Source organism: Sinocyclocheilus anshuiensis, unplaced genomic scaffold (genome assembly GCF_001515605.1).
Source record: "Sinocyclocheilus anshuiensis isolate Anshui unplaced genomic scaffold, SAMN03320099.WGS_v1.1 scaffold308, whole genome shotgun sequence".
NCBI lineage: Eukaryota > Metazoa > Chordata > Actinopteri > Cypriniformes > Cyprinidae > Sinocyclocheilus > Sinocyclocheilus anshuiensis.
Window position 1 is genome coordinate 284,861 of NW_015558619.1, and position 17,405 is coordinate 302,265.

General features: G+C 37.6%; 1 protein-coding gene and 1 pseudogene across 1 annotated transcript; one reads left to right on the forward strand and one right to left on the reverse strand.

Annotated features, from left to right (window-relative positions):
- The first annotated feature begins 436 nt into the window (after nt 1-436).
- LOC107680514 (collagen alpha-1(IX) chain-like) lies at nt 437-15,823 on the forward strand. Its single transcript, XM_016476420.1, has 32 exons — nt 437-645; nt 1,162-1,236; nt 1,389-1,427; nt 1,515-1,577; nt 2,789-2,842; nt 3,067-3,102; nt 3,379-3,402; nt 3,513-3,566; nt 3,666-3,719; nt 3,808-3,840; nt 4,190-4,246; nt 4,320-4,373; nt 4,501-4,554; nt 4,653-4,706; nt 5,690-5,743; nt 6,573-6,626; nt 6,749-6,802; nt 6,899-6,952; nt 7,052-7,105; nt 7,214-7,258; nt 8,209-8,262; nt 8,345-8,398; nt 8,479-8,532; nt 11,674-11,745; nt 12,402-12,437; nt 12,557-12,601; nt 12,716-12,748; nt 13,071-13,217; nt 13,408-13,462; nt 13,574-13,762; nt 14,568-14,645; nt 14,735-15,823. The coding sequence occupies exons 1-32, from the start codon at nt 571-573 to the stop codon at nt 14,938-14,940; spliced, it is 2,064 nt and encodes a 687-aa protein (XP_016331906.1). The 5' UTR covers nt 437-570; the 3' UTR covers nt 14,941-15,823.
- On the reverse strand, nt 15,699-17,393 carry LOC107680516 (protein tyrosine phosphatase type IVA 1-like; annotated as a pseudogene).
- Nucleotides 17,394-17,405: the final 12 nt, after the last annotated feature.

Here is a 17,405-nt window from a genome sequence, read left to right on the forward strand (position 1 = left end):
AATCAAATTATTTTAAAGAATAATTTACTAACACTGAATCAGCTTTAAATATGACCCTACTTTGATAGGTTTACGTGCGGTACCCACAGCAGGTATCCTTAATTTCCCTTCAAATAACAGCTCGCCATGTTTCCTATGCATAAAACATTATTATAGTTACAATGGAATTTGGCTGTTGTTACTATATTTAATTTTTGTACGAAGCTGTACCGTACTAACAGCCTGTCAAAAAAAATTAATAAAATAAAAACAATCAAATTATTTTAAAGAATAATTTACTAACACTGAATCAGCTTTAAATATGACCCTACTTTGATAGGTTTACGTGCGGTACCCACAGCAGGTATCCGAGCCTGAGCCACGCCCATTTTACGCAAAGCTTTGAGCTCCTATCCAATCACCTTCCAGTTCCCAGCGCGGCTCATGAATAAACATAACTTTTTAATACTACATTGAGAGACTGGTAGATGGTGTGGAGGTTTAGTTGGGGAATATTGACACAAAACCCGTGGACCCCAACAAATCTCCTAAAAAGGACTATTTTGCCTCCTTCAAGTCATCAGGGTGACTATGGCGCACGCCGGGGCTCTCCGCGCGTCGCTGCTGCTGATTTTACTGCAGTTAGTCCTGATCATCTCAGCACAGGTAGGAAACAATGGCTTTTTTTGCACTAGAGATGAACCGTGTGGGTGTTTGGGGTCAATGTATGCTTTTTAAAATATCTTAATAGTAAAAAAAAAAAAATAGACAAAAACATTAAAAATATATAGACAGAAAAAGAATGTTTGATGAGACATTATTAAATAATATATAGGCTACTAAAGCACCAAAGATTGTTTTTTCCACATATGCACTATTTATGAACTGTATGTCATATATTTCTTAATTTAGTGTATCTGAATTTGCAAGCATCTGAGAGCATTGCTTGACATATGGAAGATATTTTCAGTAAAATGGTCCAGGTGTGCACAGCTGTTATCACTTTCCCAGGATAAGAGAGAGCCAGTGTGATACCTCTAACCACAGCATCAGTCACACCTACAAAGAATTCATTGTCCTGAAGACTAAACTATTGGGATTGCAGGATCAATTTTAAGCAAGCGGAGGTTTGTTTTTGTAAATGCATTTCTGTTATTATTATTATTGTTGTATTTTTTTTAGAGGGGGCCAGTTGGTCCAAGAGGACCACCTGGACCTCCAGGGCTTCCTGGTTTTTCTGGTGTTGACGGCATTGATGTGAGTCACATATCTATCTATCTATCTATCTATCTATCTATTTAATTCCTCAGAGATTCTCTGATTTCTTAGCTTACAGTATGGTATATTCTTGTAGCCTCGAATAACAACTTTTATTTGAGTTATTTAGTTAGTATTTCGTATGATTTCAGGGTGATAGGGGACCTGGCCCTGGCCCAGATGGCCCCCCAGTAAGTATTTATATTTTTCGCAACAAAAATAATTCTGCATAGCTGAAATGATGAGCAACCAGTCCATTAATCTGATGAATCCGTCAGGGCCTTGATGGGGACAATGGCAAGGATGGATTAAATGGCCTTCCAGGAAAACCAGGAGCGGATGTGAGTCTTGTTCTTTATTTCTGTAAAGGTCTAGAAACCAAGATAAAATCAGCTTTTCTTTTCTAATTAACACTTGCAGCATCAGAGCCTGTGAGTGTAGTTTGCATTGGAGGGGTCTGAATAAAAAAAAAGCTCCTGGATGGAAAAAAGAACCAGAGAGGAGAGGAAAGAGTAAGCAGAGAGAGCCCCATATTGGCTTCCTGATGAAGACAGAGGCCTTTTTGTACAAGTATGGAGCCACGGGAGCTGAACTGTGTACTGGACTGAGCATTAAACCGAAGTACACCGACTGCTTTGTGACTCCCCTGAGCTTTAGAATTTAGCTAGTGCTATAATTAATCACAGCAAAAATCTTGTTGTCTTGTGTTCATACTGTATATATTTACTCGAGAACTGGAATCTAAGATATTAAGAGACTAATTCCAGACATTATATCATGAATTAATTCTTACACCCCTGGCAAATATATTTTCTTGTTTAAAGCATGAATGAAGACAAGCTTTAAAATCTTTTTTTTTTTTGCTTCTAAAGTAAATTATCTTCTTTATTTTCCTTAAAGGACATTTAAATATTTTTCCTAGAAAAATAACTGATTAGATTTTTTTATTTTTTTTTGCAGAGTAGCCTATTATTTAAACATTACTGTTAAAAAAACAGCTATAAAGATGTTATATTTTTGGTTGCATTATGAGCCTATCATGTTGGCATTATTTGTACAAAAAACTGATTTATTTTTTGTATGAATGGTTCTATTGTATTATTACTGATGCAAATAATTTAAGTAAAAAAATGAATTCTAAAGCATTCTATATGCATAATGTTATATAAAAATGGCTGTCACTTATAGATATAGATATGCTTCCTATTCCCTTAGAGATGTTTCCTGTTTTCCTTAAAGTGTTGAATACAGGTATCTGCAGTGGTCTGCTGTACATATATTAGAGAAAATGTGGGCGGGGTTTGCTACTTGTCAAAGTCAGGGGATTGGTAAATGTCATTTATGATTGGTCAGTGTGTCTGAGGCAATTAATTAATTTCACACAATATGTTTCAAACAATATTATCAAAGTGAAATAATGAGCTCTGAAATTCTGCAGCTGTATCACAATAACATTAGTTCAGCAATCAGTTCAGTGAATAAAGTAACGGACATTTGATCTACAGTCAGTTAAAGTGAAGCCCGTGCTGATAGATGGTTGTTTCTTCCTAAGGGTTTGACTGGGCCCCGTGGTGCCCCTGGCCCTGTTGGCCCTCCTGGACAAAAAGTAAGTTCACACTAAATATTAAATTCCACTTATTATTTCACTTTTCAGTTAATAATAAGTAAAAGTGCACATAGATGCATTTTTAACAAATTAGGTCTTTATTGTGAATGGCTGAATTTTACAGTAGTATTAGTGATGCTTCATTTGAAGAAGTTAAAGAATTACCTCTAAATCATTAAAGTGCACTTAAAAGATCCTGTGGTTTGACATTTATTCCTTATCAGGGTGAACCTGGTGAGCCGGGACCAAGGGGAGCCATTGTAAGTAAATGCTTCAAATTCTGTAATTTTAGTGTGCTGCTAGAATAATCACAGCTTAATAGGGATGTTTTCTGTCCAGTTAGTTTGTTATTATGCAAAAATATATCGGTTTAAACAGTGACCAGATGACTGTACACACTCTGAGCTGTTGCAAGCATTAGGTCATTTGATAAAGTTCAGGCCTATGACCTTCTAGTGTATTCTGTGATGTAATGCTGCAAGATTTTTTTTCCTTGCTAATTTGGTGTCATTGCACATCTGTTACTTTGTTAACAGGGTGTTGGAGAGGATGGTGAAGCTGTGAGTGCATTTTATTGTTGTTTAGTCTTTTTAATCGGGGACATTATTAGTACATTGTTCTTTTGTTATTCAAGAATAGGCTGTTTAATTGTTTTTCTTTTCTACTGAAGGGTGCTGATGGGGAAGATGGGTTACCTGGAGAGCTGGGCAAAGCTGGACCTCCTGTACGTAACATTATTCCATTATACACCGATCCAAAAACAAATCAAAATCAAATAGATGAATAATAAATTGGAGTATCTGTCTCTGGTTCTGCTGTAAAGGGAAGTCGTGGACCGAGAGGTCCTGTTGGTGATCCAGGACTGGCAGGGCCCGGAGTAAGTAATGTTTAGATCTTAATGATCATTCACTGATATCCTGGATTCATAAATGGCTACTGTTAAACTATATTCCTTCTATACATAGGGCCCTCCTGGAGTCTGGGATGGTAAGGAGCTGGTATGTATCCTCAAGTCTCATATCTGGTAGCCTTTTTAGACAACAACTGAGTGATGTTTTCAAAAACATTCCTATTATAGATGATTACTATGGAATTGTACATTCATGGAACATTCATTTCATTTCATTCATTCATTCATAAAGGTATTTGACCTTTAGCTTATGTTCTTCAAAACTAAAAGTGAACAAACACCACAACATCACACTTGATGACAGGTTGGCATGTAAATGTTTTCAATTAGATGAAACATAGTATGAAATATTTTCAATAATTCAAGTAGTCATAAGTATTCTAAATCTTTATCATCAATGTTTCTGCTAATTGATCTGTCTTTGTTATGTTTCTCAGTGCCCAAATGCCTGTACTTCTGGCCTGAATGGTTATACAGGTCTTCCAGGCATGAAGGTAAGTTTGAAATTTGAAACTTTCTGGATGCTCAAACAAGTATTGCTCATTCTGGTGCTTTGTTCATCTTTAGGGCCACAAAGGTGTCAAAGGTGAATCAGGTGAACCAGGAAGGCAAGGACATAAGGTGACAGTTGCATAGGTCAAGCTTGGCGTGATTCCTTTGTGACAAATAATTAATGTATCAAATTGAGGCCCACAGCACAACATCATTGTTAGAATAATTAAGCTAGCTTTTTTCTTACATCTTACAGGGTGAAGAAGGAGACCAGGGAGCACCTGGAGAGCCAGGAGCACAAGGCCTTCCTGTAAAAAAAGACATTACTTATCTACTGTTCTTTGTTTGTGTCAGGCGTGAGAGTGCTGTCACTCAACATCTCTTTGTGTGCTTGTTTTGTTATTATAGGGTCCACAGGGTCTCAGAGGAATCACAGGGATGATGGGCCCTAAAGGGGACAGGGTGAGGGTCAAAAGTTGGGCTGGGTAAAAAAAAAAAAAAATTCTTAAATCCTAAGAATCGATTAGTCTAGCCTTTTTCCGTTTAATGAACGCAACATTGTAGCACGCCTCCCATCCAATAAATCGCAGTAAGGTCTGTGCTTTGTTACTTTTGATATAAAACAAAGTCTCAGATTTCAAATTCTGTCCATTTTATTACAATATTCAAACAATATGTTCAATGTGGAGTGACAGGCCCATTTGCTGAAGTCACCTTTATTTATATAGCGTTTTATACAATGTGTCAAAGCAGATTTACAGTATTAAACAGGAAAGTAGCGTGTCGATAATGCAAGAGGACAAAAGTAATCACTCAATTTTCCAGTTAGAGTCAGTTTATCATTGGTCAAGTGGTGTCATCGTCCAGCTCAGTTCAGTTCAAATATCTGTGCAATCGAGTCGACAATATTACCAGAAATGAAGTGAAATTAAGACATTTTGCTAAACATATGCACCATATAACATTATAATTTTCACTGTTCCTCAGTAATTAATTTTTGTTTGAATAAATCTGTCAAGTTTTTATGATGGCCACCATTTTAATGTTTACATTTCAAAAAATGATTCGGAGTAGAAATATAATTATGTAATTGTAAAGTTAGTATTATTGCTTTATTATTATGAAAACTTATAACTTACGTAATTTAAGTGTTTGTATACAAATCAGTTAATCTTAACCTTCAATATTATAGTAATGTAGTACCAACTGACTCTCAGGTATATTTTACAGCATTAATTGAGAGATTTTTTATTCCTTGAGAAACTTTGACATGTACTGTACCTGATATATCCAAAATAACCGATATCGAGCAAGCTCGTGGATCAAAATCGAATCGAATTGTGAAATTCATCAAAAATCATCAAAACCCAGCCCTAGATCTTCATATCTAAATAAATAACAATGATATCTTTTGAAATGACCAAATGTATTTTCTTGCCCATTAGGGACCCCGTGGAAATGTTGGCGACCTGGGCCCTCAGGGTATTCAGGGCGCTCCTGTAAGTGGCAAAATCAAGTCACAGCAAAGTTTTGGCCTTTAACCACATTTTTAAACATGCATCTGTACTTGTACCTATCATTTATTTACATTAATGTTAAAGGAACACGCCACTATTTTTGAAAATAGGCTCGTTTTCTAACTCCCCTAGAGTTAAACAGTTGAGTTTTACCATTTTCGAATTCATTCAGCCGATCTCCGGGTCTGGCGGTAGCACTTTTAGCTGTAGCTTAGCATAGATCATTGAATCTGATTAGACTGTTAGCATCTCGCTCAAAAATGACCAAAGAGTTGAGATATTTTTCCTATTATCTAGCTGGGAACTATTTTCAGGCGCTGCGTAATATCATTGTGCCTGCTGCACTCATGGTACGGCAGCAAAGTTCCTTGATTATTACGCCGGAATGAGAGTATAGTTCCTAGCCATATCGGCCTAGAAAATCCCAACTTTTCATTTTCTGTCGGTCTTAGTACACGATGTAACTACAGAAGAGTCAAGTTTTAAATAGGAAAAATATCGAAACTCTGAAGTCATTTTTGAGCGAGATGCTAACGGTCTAATCAGATGCAATGATCTATGCTAAGCTACAGCTAAAAGTGCTACCGCCAGACCCGGAGATCGGCTGAATGGATTCGAAAACGGTAAAACTCAACTGTTTAACTCTAGGGGAGTTGGAAAATGAGCCTATTTTCAAAAATAGTGGCATGTTCCTTTAATATTATCTTCACAGGTCCCTTTTTACGTTTTACAAGTTGTTGGTTGATTTGTTTTTGTTAATGAATGCGTGAAATAAAACGTATAGATTTATATTGTTTTTCGATTTTTAAAGGGTGATCAGGGTCAAAGAGGAAAAGTAGGTGAGACTGGACCAAAAGGAGCTCAGGTGAGTTATCATCCAACAACAAAACAACACATTGCATTATATTTATCATGACATATTAACAGCTCAAGCAGACTCAACAAGCTTGCTATATTTTGATTTCTAATGTGGCTTCTTCTTTCTAGGGACCTCGGGGGTTGCAGGGACTTTTGGGTTTACCTGGACCGAAAGGAGAGACTGTAAGTTACCTGTGTTGCAGTTTTATGAATTCTATTCTATATTGTATTATCCTAAAGTGAATGATTATACAATAAAATTGCATCTTTGTGATGTAGGGTCTGCCTGCGGTGGATGCTCGTGACGGGATTCCAGGGCTGCCCGGAGTGAAGGTAATGACTTTAATAATTCATGCCTGCAGAGAAGAATCATTTACATCACTGTTTGTCTCTTTCTATGGTGAAGCGATTTCTATCTGCATATTGTTTTAGGGTCTTCCTGGAAAAGTTGGCTCGCCTGGTGAGGCTGGACTTCAGGGATTTCCAGTGCGTATGACCTTTGACCCCTGTTCGATATGCAATTAATATGCCGTGATATCTACTTGTGAGATGACTGGGAATGGCTTGCATTTTTGATACTTTCTTCTCCTTCAGGGTTTGCCAGGCATTTCAGGAGCAAAAGGTCACATGGGTGAAAAAGTAGGTCATTCAAGTGTGAATCGTTAGTGTATTTTCATAAAAGTGTGCTTTTTTTTGTTTGTTATCTTGGTATATCCAAGATAGATTCTTGTTTTAAATGTTTGCTGAGATACAATGCCGTTCAAAAGTTTGGGGTCAGTAAGATTTTTATTTTTTTTTAAATACCTTTTTTCAGCAAGGAGGCATTGAATTGATCAAAAGTGACAGTAAAGACTTTTGCAATGTTACAAAAATCTTTTTTCAACCTATTTTTCATCCAAAAATCCTGAAAAAAATTAATCGTGGTTTCCACAAAAATATAAAGCAGCACAATATTAAGCAGCTTTTAACATTAATAATCTTGAGCACCAATCATCATGATTTCTGAAGAATCTTAGTAATGATGCCCAAATGTTTTCATGGCCATTTCCGATTGTTTCTTTTTTACCAGTAAATGGGCCGATTCCAGTACCTATTATTTGCTCTATTATCATTTGTAACCACCACATTGTAATCACAATCCAAATAAAGATGCTACATACATATAGCACGCGCCGTTATTTTTTGTATTTCAATTGTATTATATAAATTCAAGATTTAAAGAAAAAACACTTACTATAAATACTACTTTAATAGGCACTATACGCAGGTAAGATGAAAAGAAAATGCAATTGAAACTTTTGTGAACCGACTCCAAGCATTGCGAACAGTGAGCCTTGATCTGTCTGGGACAGTATTTTCTCTACTCTCCTCTTTTTCTTTTCGTCTGTCTTCAGCCTGTCCTGTTACTGGCTTCTGTTAACGTCCCATTTTCAAATGACATTTTGCAAAATGATTCCAATGCATTTTGTGTGCAGAACATAGATCAATATAGCCAGACAATATAGTCTGGTTGCGAATGATGGCTGGTCAACCGGTGCACCTCTAGTGTCCATTAGCAGGAAGGATAACCTGTTTTGTCTTTGCTCCAGGGAAATACTGGTGATCCAGGTGTGGCAGGTCTGATTGGAAATAATGGAAAAACAGTGAGTCACGGTTATCCATTTGTTCACCACAGCTTGCAGGCCTATGTGGATGAATGAACAACTTCTGATGTTTTGATTTCAGGGTGAACGTGGCGAGCAGGGAGAGGTGGGACCAGTCGGCCCAAGAGGTGGGCCAGTGAGTATATTTCCTCTTCCATCATATAGTGTCATATAAAGAAATGTGTCACTTCTATAACGTTCTGTCTTTTTCTCCAGGGTGAGAGAGGAGTGAGAGGTCCTGATGGGTCTGCAGGCTCACCAGGTGCAAGGGTGAGTCATCAGAAACTACAATTCCACCATAAAAGATGCTTTAGATAATAATAAAAGCACTCTCAGGTAGGGATATAATGACTCACTCAACTCACAATGCGATATGATTCACGATACTGATTTCACTATACGTTTTTTTAACAAAATGAGATTTAAGACAAATTATAAATGAAAAGGTGTCCTTTTATTATTTCTCGGACAAAATGTTGCACATTTCTTTGTGAAATTGAAATGTCACATAACAAAACTAAACTGAAATTTTAAAACAAATCCCAAATCAAATAAATAAATAGTACAAATAAAACAACTCTCTTCATATAAATAAACTAAGGCTTTGCCTGTGCTCTTTCCATTTAAAGTTAGAGGCAACTACAATCCAAATAAAGATGCTGCATACATGCAGCGTGAGCAGCTTTTGATTTAAAGGTGCCATAGAATGCTTTGATACAATATTTTAAATTGTTCTCTGATATCTACATAGAAGGTATGTGGCTTAGGTAAGGGCAAAAAATCTCCAGAAACGGTTTTACATGTCCATTTACAACCCTAGGATTTGTCCCTAGAATTAAATGGTCTGTTTTTACCTTATTTGGAAGGGTCATGCGGCTCAATGTTGAGCTCTGCTCTGATTGGCTGTTTCACAGTGCGGCTCATTTCAGTAGCTCACACAGCAGGAAGGAAACACAGGGAAAATATATATTTCAATACCGTCTCTCGCAGTTATATCATTGGGTAATTATACTGTATATAAAATGCGGGCATCAGGGAGCCGCTATTAACATGCGAAGCATTGAAACTGCTTTCCAATGCACTATAGCTTTTTACTTTCACTTTCAAGATTTGCGATCGCACGTGCTCTGTGTAAACTACAGCGGCAGTACTTACCACACATTTTACGAGATCAGATGCTTGTCAGTGGTGCTCAGGATCTGTAAATCATTCGCCATCATCCTCAGTCATCTCTCCTTACTCTGTTTATGTGGTAAGTGAAATCTTATGTACTGTAATGTAACAGGCTACCGCTAGCAAGCGGCTAACCATGTCCCTTCAGTGGCTCGCGTTATTTTATTAGAACGCGCGCGTTATTTGTTTTCTGTGCCTTTCTGAATACAGATACCAACCCATCCCTGCACATCACATCCCCTGCACAGCCTGGAACATAACATTTATTTCCATGATCTGCCATTTTCGCTATTATCCTCGCTTGTTTCTTCACAATACCTGCAGAACTTCTGATGATTCGGCTGTGCAGGTTCGGCTGGCAACTGGCATAGAACATGGGCGGGTATATGCAAATGTTGGGGGCGTAACTATTAGTGATCCCGACTGTAACGTCACAGTCGGTGTTATGTTCTGATTCACCTATTTTTCAGTGGTCTTTTGCATGCACGAGATTTACATAAGAAGGAGGAAACAATGGTGTTTGAGGCTCACGGTATGTCATTTCCATGTACAGGACTGTTATTATTCAACTATGCCAAGGTAAATACAGTTTTCCATTCTATGGCACCTTTAAATTAGACTGTACAATTTTGAAATTTGAAGCAAAAACAAAATGATGAAAACTGAACTACATGTAAAACACTGAACAAAAACAGAAGACGGGATGAATGAGAATGCAAATTCACTCTCTGGCAGCAGGTGGCGCTCATGGAACAGCAGCGATACAGCATTTCCTCGTATACCGCTTTAAACAAAGCAGTGCTGCGCTTATAAACACTACTTTAATATACATTATACAGAGGAAAGATAAAAATATAATACCATCTAAATTTTTCCCCTCAGAGATACATTCATTTAAACTCCCAGTCCCAATTGTCGTGATTCGTTTAACATCTCAACCAACTTGAATCGTCACATATTTTTTTATCGATTTTCAACTGGCTCGGTGTGCATTGTTACATCCCTTCTCTTAGGTGAAGCTTCATGGCAATTGAGAATAGCCTGGAGCTACAAAGAACAGGCAAAAATGTGGAAAGAGATGAAGGACAAATGAAAGAAGAAGAGAAATCTTTGGAAGATGACAAATAAGATTCCAAAGAAATTACACATCCTTTAAACTCTCAAAGGTCTTGTCCTATATTGCAGATTTGATGTGGAAGTCTTGTTGCATTCTCACGCACACATCTCTGAAGTCTAAAACACTAGGGTGTCCACTATTAAACAATCCATGGGGTAAAGTGTAGAAGGAGGACAGTGTGGGCTAAGGTTACCATTTGGGACAGGCCAAAATATAATTTCATGTCTATGAAACACTAATAAATATCCTACATGGTAAATATTTAGTTTGTACTTGAACATAAGCTCTATATCTATATACATTTAAAAATTTTGAAGTGTGTGTTTACATAAAGAATTGTAAACATTTTTGTATTTAAAGAACATTTTATGTTTAAATAGGCTAATTAAATATGCACATAATAAATTTTCCAGCACATAACATAACATTGGATAAAGCCAGGTTCAAAATTCATTTCATTTTGTTGAAATATTAGACTTTGGATATCTATTTGTATCAGAAAATACTGTCAACAGCCAGAAATGAGAAAACAAAACATGTTTTGAGAAAATGGCCTTTAAAGGTATGTATTGTAATTGAAATCTACAGATGCAAATAGATAAAGTGCAGTAAAACAAACACTTTGAAGCGTATTTACAAAACAGTATGAAAAGCAGAAACAATCAGAAACATGTTTGACTTGATCTTAGCTCTCAGATTCCTGTCCTATGCTGAGGAGCTTAATAGTGCTCCAAACTGTAATGCAATCTCCTTAGAAAGCTCTAGTGAGCTTTAGTGCAGTAATCGGCTGGTAGGGGCATGAATAGCCTGTTGTTATTGAGGCCTAGTAGCTGGGGATATTTTCTTTGGTAAGGGGATATTCAGAGCAGGACGGGGGGCTGAATGAGCCCTCTGTCTTGCAGGAATTCCTTCAAGCAGCCAGCGAAGGGCATCAGGCTTAATCATAGTCCACATCCATCCACACACCTCAGACGAGTCCCGCCAGCACCCTGCTCACTGAGCTGCCGACTGTGTTTTTTTTAGAGCAGATGTGGTTTGTGCAGCAGCTACGGGCACAGGCCATGTAGTGTTCATGAATTTGTATTTATTTGTGTGTGTCTGTGTATTTATGTATTTTACAGGGTGCTAAAGGAGATCCGGGCCTTCCTGGTCTTCCAGGGCCTGCTGGCTTCATCGGGCAGAAAGGCGACAGGGTAGGATTTCAAAAGCAGAAACTACAGATCGATTCAAAATACAAAAGAGCCAATCAAATCATTTGTTAAAAGTTGTCTATGTTCAGAATAACTTGCTACCATAACACTCTGTTTGCATTCTATTTATGCATACTATTCTGCATAAAGTATGAAAACAGTATGCATTCATAGAAATACATTTAAATGACCTCCCAAAATGGCCAAATGTGTAGTATATAGCAAACGTACTTGGTATTGCATCCCATAATGCAATTTGGCCTACAGTTTCCTGTGTGATAAATGAATGTCTTTAGTGCTAAAGGCATTTTTAGACAAAATTTAATTTAAAATGCTAACTTCCTGTATTTTAATGCAGGGTGTGCAATAATGTGATTAAATATAATGTGAATTAAATGTTTCACTTACTGAATTAAATATGTAAAGTGGTGAGGTCATGTGACTTAGGAATTTCAGAATTTGACAAATGTGGATTATAAGCATTATTCTCTTTATTGCAGATCTTTAAAACTAGATTCTCTGTGGACCAATATTTTTTTCCAGAAACAAGTTGCCAAAATTAAAAATCACTTGAAAAAATTCATTTTCATCCATTTTTTAGGCAGTTATCAAATGGCTAGTTAAGATTAAAAGCACAATCTTATTTTATCATTATCAAGGGCGCTGTTGGTCTAACTGGTCCAAAAGGAGAGCAAGTAAGCCAATACATACATATACAGTATATATATATATGTGTGTGTGTGTCATTTTAGTTTTACATTATATAACATCAATTAAATCTATATTATAATGCATCTAATGCATGTTTGTTTAGGGCCCACCTGGTGAAGAGGGAACACCTGGAGACAAAGGAGATGTTGTAAGTACAGATATATAACAGCACAGATATTTGAATGTCTTTGGATGTATTGGTTATGTATTCAGTCATGACCCCCTTGCTGATCCTGAACTCCATGTCCATTTATTTTCCCAGGGTGATGAGGGAGAGCCAGGCGAGAAAGGATCGGTGAGTTTGCTTTGAGAAGTGATGCTATTGTCTGTTACCGAAATAAATGTTAACCGAAAAAAAAAATACAAAAAAATAAAAATGATAAAAACTAGACATATAAACTAATAAAATGACAAAAAACAACAACAAAAATACTGAAATTAAAAGGAAAATATAAAAATAAAAACTCTATAGCATGTCAATGATATACAGTGGTGGCCAAAATTATTAGAACACTAGTATTTAATCCATAAACACTGTATTAATCCATAAAATGTCAACAAGTGCACAAAATTCAATGTTGGCCTCCTTAAAAATGTGTAGCATTTGTTGTGTTCAGACAGGAAAACCAGGAGAGGCAGGAAATAAAGGGCCAGAGGGTGGGCATGGCCAACCTGGACCCGAGGGCACAGCTGGAGAGCCTGGCCCAAGAGGCATGCAAGGAGACGGCGGGGTACCTGGACTGCCTGGGGCACAGGGACGACCAGTACGCCTGCTTTAATCATCTCATTACTGCCGCCTTAAATATGTCACACTTTTATCATAGAGACTTTGATTTCTGTGGAACTGGACTTCAATGTACTAAACCTGTACTAAATGAGGAATTTTACCTCAGTGCGATTTGTTCCACCACAGTCTTTTCTACCTGCATTAAATGAGGAAATATTTTCCTTCAGGGCCGAGCACCCATAGATGAACACATCAAGCAGGTCTGCATGAGGGTTTTGCACGGTCAGTATTTTGATATCCTTACAGATATTTACAAATGTAAGCTCGACTCATTGTTAAATTCGAATGGGTTTTGTTTTTTGAATGGATTTGCCATTTCCGGTTTCCTCACAGGACAGCTCGCCCAGTTGGCAGCCAGTCTGACGAGGCCCGAGTCGGGCATCTCTGGGTTGCCAGGTCCTCCTGGTCCCCCCGGCCCTCCAGGGCCTGGTGGAGACAACGGCTTCCCTGGGCATCCTGGAAGCAGAGGACTGCCGGGTCTCAAAGGGCCCCTGGGGCTCATAGGGAGGAAAGGGCCCAAAGGTACGAAGCCACACATTTTTTGCGAAGGTGAAAGATCTCCCCATACAGATTTCGCAACAGTTTTTAGTTGATCAAGTGGATTTGCTGTGTTTACCAACAGAAAAGTGACTGCTTTGAAAATGAGCTATGTTTCACGTGGCGCTACACTTGACGATGGAAAATACACCAAAATTTTGCTATGACCCCACCTTAAGACTAATAATGAGTACAATTTTTCTTTTGCTTTCCATCGCATGCCGACTTTAAAATTAAACATGAAATGGATCATTCCTATAAACTGTACAGGCTCAACAATCTGCAAAATTTGACCACGACACGGACTGAATGGGAAAAAATTACCCTTTAATAAATGCATAAACAATAGTACAAATGTGATTTACTAGCATAAAACAATGAACAAACACTGGGCTAAATATTGTATTTGTATTAGTCATATTACTAAGTGACCAATGTGCCACAATACTGTGGAATATGATTGGCCATGTATCATTTGACGTCGACAACATATAAGAAGTGTGTCAAGTCCATTTACACTTCAAAAAATGATCTACTTCTTACTATTTTTGTCTTTTCCAGTAAAAACATCTAAGCAAAATATCAAAGCAAAATGAAAAAAAAAAAAATCTGCCAATGGGAAATCATTTTTTGCAGTGTATCATAACTGATATATGGTTGACTGCATTTTATTTTTGGCATTTAGCATTGTTTTATACCCTATTATTTTATTCCCTATTCCCAGAACAACATAAGACATGAAGCACCATCTACATCCCATATTACAACCTTTGTGTTGTCCTTCATTTAGGTGACCAAGGTGACAGGGGAGATAGAGGGCCCACAGTGGTGGGGCCTAAAGGAATACCTGGACCACCAGGGCTCCCAGGTAAGAGCAAGGCCTGCATCTTATCTAGATCTTTAAATCTCTGAATATCATGCTCCTGACTGCTGGTCTGTTTGTCCACCGGCTCTCAGGTGACCCTGGGAAACCAGCATATGGCAGTAACGGGCGTGACGGTCTGAGAGGACCAGCAGGTGTTCCTGGAATGCCAGGTGTGCCCGGGCCACCAGGTCCCCCCGGCCCTAACGGATACTGCGAGTCATCTCAGTGCGTGCTTCAAGCAGTTGCGAGTCCGATATCTGTCAAAGAGTCCAGCGTGAAGGGACCAGATGGTCTATGAGCTGATAGCCATCAGCGAGCCACACATCAGAGCCCAGCGTCTCTGGACAGGGAAACTTGAGAGACTTAACAGAGTGACTCCCTCGAAGAGGAGATTTCTGCATCAGTGGTATATGCAGGTGTGATTGTACTTATCAAACACCTGTGTGAAGTTGGATCAATTCTTATTAGGGTTCCCAGTTTCATTCAGTCCCCTTTTACTAAGATAATTTTTTTTTTTTTTGGACATACTTTTGTATAGTTCCAATAATTCTATTAAGATTCAAAATAAACCTAAATTGCCCCATAAATAATTAAATTATAGCTTGCAAAAAATATATGCTCTAGTTCAATCTCATTTGAATATACTTTGTATTTTTTGGGTCCTGGATACATACAAAATTATGTCGCCACAACCTGGCCACTTTACACATTAAAGGCTGTTAAAAGGACTTTAAATCAGAGGGGGTCCTAAACATTGTACATTTGTCAATATTGCATTGCTAAAAAATGATTGGCAAGCATTTTATTAAATGGTTTTTGGGTTGTTTTAACCTTAGAGACTTTCTCCAATTTCGTGAAAATTTTTGTGGTTCTTTGCAGTGAGGGAGAGGTCTTGATGTTTAAAAGCGATCTAGGAAGTTTCTATATTCTTTATTTATTGTAGACAAAATTGATGTGACACCAACGGTTGTGAAAAGGGAGGAAAATAAAAGAATTTTGATAAAGTGCTGCATGTTTTTAATTTAAAAGTTTGAATCAAGCACAGACGAAGTAAAATGCTCCTTCAGTGTATCTTTATTGTACTCTCAAATGGGCAGACTTGTTTCTTGCTATACTAAAACACATATCCAATTATATAAATAGGTGATTTAACAGTACACAATCAAATACCGTACGTAAATCAAGTATTGAAATATTCAGTTACGCACATCAAATAAAAAAAGCCATAAAAATACTGCAGACATTGAGGTCCAGTTTTAAGCTAAAACACAAACATCACACTATTGACATGGCAGTAATAGGTAAACAAAGTTTGGATAAACAACAAAAAGTAGTACCCCACCCTTCAATATATATATATTTTCCTCAATTTTTTTTATATCTATTCCTGATTTTTTTCTGCAAAAGACATCACCGAAAAACCTCTCCAAATGCCACCGAGAACTCCACCAGATGGTGTCTTTCTGCTGTAATAAGGCATTTATTTTAGATTTTTTCGGAGGCAAATTATTATTACAGATAGACTGAAATCATCAACAACAACAAAAAATGCATGAAATTATTTTTTAATCAAACCCATTTAGGCTATAAAGCATACTACGTGTTTGGCAGAGTTGGGATTTGACCATGTTTCACCAACATAAACTTCATCGCAAAACACTAAGCTCATGTTCAAACAAGCACTTTACCTTGCTTCTCCACAGGAAATACATAAAAACAAAGAGAAGGGCGGGGGACACTTGTAACGAAATAAGCTTAATTTTTGTAACGGCATTTTCACAGTTAGAACAAGAGAACAAACTACCTATGCTAGATACAAATTCCCATTACACATTTGAGAAAGGCTGATACGCAAGCTTTTACTGAATGCAGCAGTTGTTGCGGTGGCCGTTGGAATCCTTGAATCGAAGACGCATTTTGGGACGATATTTTAGATTGTATTATTTTCAAAAATATGAAGTTAACTTACTGTCGAATGAACTGAACAGCATCCTCATATTTCATGCCACACTCAATCAGGGCCAGAGCAACCAGCACTGGGGCTCTGTGGGAAAAAACAACAACTAAGATTTCCATGCAAAGCTCAAAACGGGTTTTATTCCATGTTTACACCTTATGATACATCCAATGATCTTGAATCCCAATAAAATTACCTTCCAAGGCCTGCAACACAATGTACGGCAATACAGCAGCCTGGCTCCTCCCTAAACTTCATCCGAAGAAGATTCAGCCAATCATCAACGATCTGGTTAGAGGGAGGAGCTCCATCATCAAAGGGCCAATCCTGCATTAAAAGATAAGGCCTGAGATAAGAATGGACATTTCTATTCACAGTCATGTAGGTGAACTGGTTCATGTGGACTTACCAGAACCTGAATACCTTCTTTAACAACCAGGTTTGCATCATATGTGGCCTCACACACTCGAACTACCGTCGTCACCCCATATTTCTTCAGTTCCTAATGGAATATCATGTAAGTGATGTTTTGCAGTTACTGTAATTATGAGGGTTTTATAATCGTCTATGCAAAACAACACTTTTAGTGCGTTTAAACCAACACTCACCTCAATGAATTTGTGAAGCGTGGCATTAGTGGGGTTGTGGGTAATGAGGAATCTCATGTTTTTGTAAGTGATCTCCACTGGGGCAGGTCTATTCATACGCGCCATTTTTGAGTTTTCAAAACAGCTTGAAAATCTCAAAGAAAAAAATGGAAAAAACTTTCTCTAATAACAAAAGAAATGCTGGCGGATACGGATGCA